Raw genomic sequence first — 5,360 nt, 5'->3', positions numbered from 1 at the left:
TTTGAAAGTGTATGGCCCCCACCCCCAGTTTTATTGGCCTTATGGTTGCTATCTATGAAGCAGGAATGTGTGTGTGTGTGTTAGAAACAAGGAGTGTGTGTGTGTTAGAAACAAAACAAGGAATGTGTGTGTGTGTTAGAAACAAGTAATGTGTGTGTGTGTGTGTGTGTGTTAGAAACAAGGTCCCTTGGCATTGTGTCCATTTCAGGCTTTAAACAACAATTAAACAGCCATCTAAATAATGTTTCTCAGCCTAGTTTCCTATTTAGTTCTCTTTATATGTACAGGCACAGAGCTTCCAGATGGCTCCAGTCTAACACACTGTTGAGTTTCCTATTTAGTTCTCTTTATATGTACAGGCACAGAGCTTCCAGATGGCTCCAGCCTAAGGACTTTCAGTGCATGTACACCTGGGGAGATTAGAACCCCAAAGAAAAGATCCTAAAGGTAATTTCAGATTCAGGTTTATCATGACAGCCGCTTTATGAAAGGCCTTTACTTATGGCTAAACAGCTTCTACACAGCTTATTAATTAATGCTGTGGGATGAAATGAGGTGTTTCTAGGAGGTCTTAAACAAATCTACAGTGAATCAAACATGTACACTTTACACACATATTTATTGACTTTTAAAAAGACCACAGTAACATGACAGAATTTGTGCAAATGCAACGAAATCTGCTTGTGGATATTAAATGTACAACAGTAGTATTCTGTAACAAGCAATACGTGTTAAACATGTGGCACAGGAAATCATGACAACCTCTTTATGAAAGGCCTTTACTTACATTTGATTTGATTTGATTCAGAAATTCAGGTGCATGTTCACCACCACATCTTCAGGTGCATTTTCACCACCACAATTGCAGCATTTAGGCTCAGCTGGCATATAATACTGCTCCCGTTTAGACAGATAACCAAATCATTTACATTTATCACACTGCATGGGTTTGTGCATGAAGGCTCTGGCTTCCTTTCGATGGAGTGACACTGGCCTTGTTCAAGAGGATCAAAACTATAATGTATCATGGGTAAATTGTGACTGATCTACAAATAATAATGAGTCTAGTTATTTATGATGCAAGGTTCTTTGTAGATCAGTCATTCGGTAGTCGCCTGCATAGTCGACTGCCTTTTCGAACAAGCCCTCTGCCGCCAAATCAATGGCCGGAGATCAAACGAGGGGGATCAACAAATGCTGGCTACCCATCTGACAATAATGGCTATGGTATGAATAGTCAATACTCTTTGGTATGACCAACAACCCCAGCCTTGTAGGCTTTAAATAAACCTAGTAGGCAATAGGCACTTACTAACTGTATTTATATGAGGCTGCAAATGACAAATTAATTCAAATAGGCCTAATGACCAAACCAACACAAAGAGTGTAGTATTTATATTTATTTCCATAATTGTCATATAGTATGTTCAGTGCCAAGTCTGTTTGTAGGCTATACTTTTGTACCAATATTTGAGGTAGTCTTTGCCTACCAGTATCAGAAATGTGGATCTATGGAGTCTGCTGCCCCTTAGTGGTAGATCTGGTAAACATATTAACCCTCAGCCCTTGGCCCCAAGGCCTTCATGTGCGAAATGACACTGAGTAAAAGGAGTGGAATGTTAGCTAAACAGACTGGTACTCAGGCTAGCCTATATGGCCCTGATATACACTGAGTGTAAAAAACATTAGGAACACCTTCCTAATATTGAGTTGCACCCCCTTTTGCCCTCAGAACAATTCGTCGGGGCACGTCCTCTACAAGGTGTCGAAAGCAATCCACAGGGATGCTGACCATGTTGATGCTGACCTATGTTGACTCCAATGCTTCCCAAAGTTGTCAAGTTGTCTGAATATCCTTTTGGTGGTGGACCATTCATGGGAAACGGTTGAGAGTGAAAAACCCAGCAGTGTTGCAGTTGTTGACACACTCAAACCGGTGAGCCTGGCACCTACTACCAGGGGATCATAGCTTCACCTGGTCAGTCAGTCTATGTCATGGAAAGTGCAAGTGTTCCTAATATTTTGTACACTCAGTGTATATTGTACAGTAGATGCTTAGCGGGAACCTTGGGACATCCCTACCCTAAACACTAACCGTAACCCTAACTTTAACGGGGTGGCAGGGTAGCCTAGTGGCTAGAGCGTTGGACTAGTAACCGAAAGGTTTCATGTTCAAATCCCCGAGCTGACAAGGTACAAATCTGTCATTCTGCCCCTGAACAGGCAGTTAACCCACTGTTCCTAGGCTGAAATTGAAAATAAGAATTTGTTCTTAACTGACTTGCCTAGTTAAATAAAGGTAAATAACAATTACCCTAACTTTTACATATCTACTTCTTTGGAGTGATGTCAGAGTTGGATCCCACTTGGACTATTCCTACAGGAGTATCACATCCTGTGTCACATCCCCCTTAGACTCGGCCGGCCAAATGCATTTCATTATAGCCTGGGGAAGAGGTTACATACCCCTCCCCATTTCCCATCCAGCACAAGCTTTCACATGAATCTCATCTGTGGGGAAATAGAACCCTGGTGCTACTTTTATTCTGATGCCAATACTATAGGATTGGGCGACCAACATTTTCTATGACATTGTCTCACAAACCCATTCAAGAGGGATTTCATAGACCGCTAGTTAAACAGCTGTTTGTAACTGAATACTGCTGTATGGTTGCCTTTACAGAACATAAGATGAGAATTCACTTCCTTTTCTGAAACTGTTTAAAGTGTTTCTCCTCTAGACTATGTATATTATTTCAATGATGAGCAAGAAAAGACTAACTGTTTTGTTTATATAAGGAATAACAAATGTTAAATCATTGTTTTAATATTTTTGAATTATGTTATGTTACCTGCATCTTGTTTAATTTTGAATGTATTTGCTTCAGCATTTTATCTGGGCTGTGAATGCAGTTGAAGTCAGCAAAAGGAGATGAGTCATTGTTTGAATTGAGATGTGTATAGAAGACAGGAAGCTGTTTCATATCACCTGACTGACTGAGTGCCTCCTGCCTTTCGGTGAGCACAGGCCTATTCAGCATCCTGTTCAGTACGTGTACACACGCACGCACAGACAGATAGACAGACAGACAGACAGATAACAGTCTCTTATGGTAAAATATGCCTCAGTTCTGGACAGCTACTCTTGAGTTAGCCTCTTCCATAGCCTTCCTTCAGTCCTTTCATAGTGTTTCCTCCGTGGCCTGGGTGATCCTGGCATCTGCTTTTCTCCGAGCCCTGTACCTCCAAAGCAGGACAGCCAGTGAGAGGAGCAGCAGGAGCCCCAGGGCCCCTCCGATCAGCCCAGCTTTTAGGGCCAGACTACTGTCTCCAGGGGGCTGGTACATCGTACAGGACCGCCTCTGACGCTCGCTGACTCCTGCGTCATTCACCGCCACCACACACACCTCCACCCCCTGCCCCACCTTTCCCACAACACCACTCCTCTTGTCCTCCCCAAACACCAGGGGCTCCAGGGTACCCACCACCACCTCATAATGGGTCACAACAGACAATGGTGCACACCACTGAACAACCACCCCTGGCCCTTCCATAGACAGTCTCTTAAGGTCTGGAGGCTCTGGGGCCACGTGGGGCCCACTCACCCCTGGACACAGGCAGCCGCTGGAGGCTGCCAGCTGGGCACAGGGGGTCTGTAGCTCCCGGCAGGGGTTGTAGTCACAGGACTGAGGATTGGTGCCACGTGAGGGAGTAGGCGGGGGTGGAGTGGTGTCCCAATTCAGGTCATAGTCATCATTTGAGGAGAGCGCCAACATTTCATACATGCGTCCATGTGGCCTTAGAGGAAAGGTGGCTGTGTGGTTGGTCCCTGAGACGTCAGAGGGTGCAGCGAAGGAGGAGTATCCATTGAGAAGGGCCAGTGTGAGGATTATGAGGGGAGGTGGAGGATTCCTGTGGGTGGACATTGCATCTGAAGATGATAGAAAATAGCATTCCATTACAGAGGGTTTGACACGATCTGCTTATGAAACAACCCACCCTAAATGTATTCGTTTGGAGACATACCAAGAACTAAGTCTGTTAGACTTTTACAAAAGATTCCAAATATGTTGTTATTTTTTAATTTGTGAAGAAGGCTTGATTTCACCTTCATGGGATATTGTACAGCTTAATCGTCAAGTTTATTTCATTCAAACCTTTTTATCTATCACACCAGTGGAAGTGGTTACAGGCACCACCCTCATGTGGGATTTAAAAGAACAACAACATAGGAATCTGAAACCCAAAGATTATTAGTTTATATAATAATCTAACTAGCAGACTTTATTGCACAATAGGTCAGAGCCAGGCTTTACACACACACAGCACCTCCACCTCTACAGCAGAGCTGCCAATGCAATCTCCACATGATTCTATACAAAAACAGTACATCTACCTGAAAGATACCCTAGATAAACAAGTATGGATGAAGAAACATACTAATACTAACAGAACACACAAAAAAAACGGAGGTAAGGTTTAGTAGAACTACACTAACATTGAGAGAGAGAGACGACCCGAATCAACAAAACTGTATGCCAGTAGTTAACGAGTTACATGTGTGTCAATAGCCTTCAAAAAGTTGTAAACAAATGTTCTCTTCAGTAATTCATATAGAATAAGGAATAGAACATTTTAGATTGATGAAAATGTTTAAAAAAATATTTGTTCACCTGATAGTCGAGTCATTAATCGCTTTTGAAATCTCTTACTTTCTGTTCTTTTACTCTCTCTCCCTCTTTTTATACATTTTTCCTAACTCCCCAACAATCCCCTCCTTCTTTTCTCCCTCCCCTTACCCCTTCTCTACCCGGTCTATTGCTATCCCTCTCTTCCTGCTCAGCCGCTCTCTCTCTCTCTCTGTTCCATGGTGGTTTGGCAATGTGCGTGTGTGTGCCTCTCCCCTTACCCCTTCTCTACCCGGTCTATTGCTATCCCTCTCTTCCTGCTCAGCCGCTCTCTCTCTCTCTCTCTCTGTTCCATGGTGGTTTGGCAATGTGCGTGTGTGTGCCTCTCGCTTGCTTCCCCTGTATGTGAGGTAACCCCCAGTGCAGTCAGCTGCAAATCACATGAACTCCTATTGCATTCCATTGATGTGTGTTTTTTTCCAGAGAAACCCTGTTCATGAATGAGACTTTCTGCCTGTTAGGGCTGGAGCACAGTGAATGGATGGGGTTGATTCTGTCTGCTACCCAGGCTGGTTCACACACATCTGTCACCGTCAGACACACACCAGTACCTCCCAACCCTTCCGCTCAATGGCTCACCTCTCCTTCCCCCTCTTTACTGGCTGTATGACTGTCCCAAACACTGTCTGGTTAAGACTGTTCTACATGCACATACTGTCATCATACATGGAG

At 43.8% G+C, this 5,360-nt stretch overlaps 1 protein-coding gene across 1 annotated transcript; it reads right to left on the bottom strand.

The window, feature by feature from the left end:
* Positions 1–606: 606 nt before the first annotated feature.
* On the bottom strand, positions 607–5,117 carry LOC109874320 (leucine-rich repeat neuronal protein 4). The gene is made up of 2 exons (XM_020466181.2): positions 4,674–5,117; positions 607–3,931 (listed from the first exon to the last, which is right to left on the bottom strand). Exons 1-2 carry the CDS (start codon positions 4,687–4,689, stop codon positions 3,183–3,185), a joined length of 765 nt encoding a protein of 254 aa, XP_020321770.1. The 5' UTR covers positions 4,690–5,117; the 3' UTR covers positions 607–3,182.
* Between the last annotated feature and the right edge of the window lie 243 nt (positions 5,118–5,360).

Source organism: Oncorhynchus kisutch, linkage group LG29 (assembly GCF_002021735.2).
Source record: "Oncorhynchus kisutch isolate 150728-3 linkage group LG29, Okis_V2, whole genome shotgun sequence".
In the NCBI taxonomy this organism is placed as follows: Eukaryota; Metazoa; Chordata; class Actinopteri; order Salmoniformes; family Salmonidae; genus Oncorhynchus; species Oncorhynchus kisutch.
Note: the sequence above shows the minus strand (reverse complement) of the source record. Positions and strands in the feature narration are given on the sequence as shown.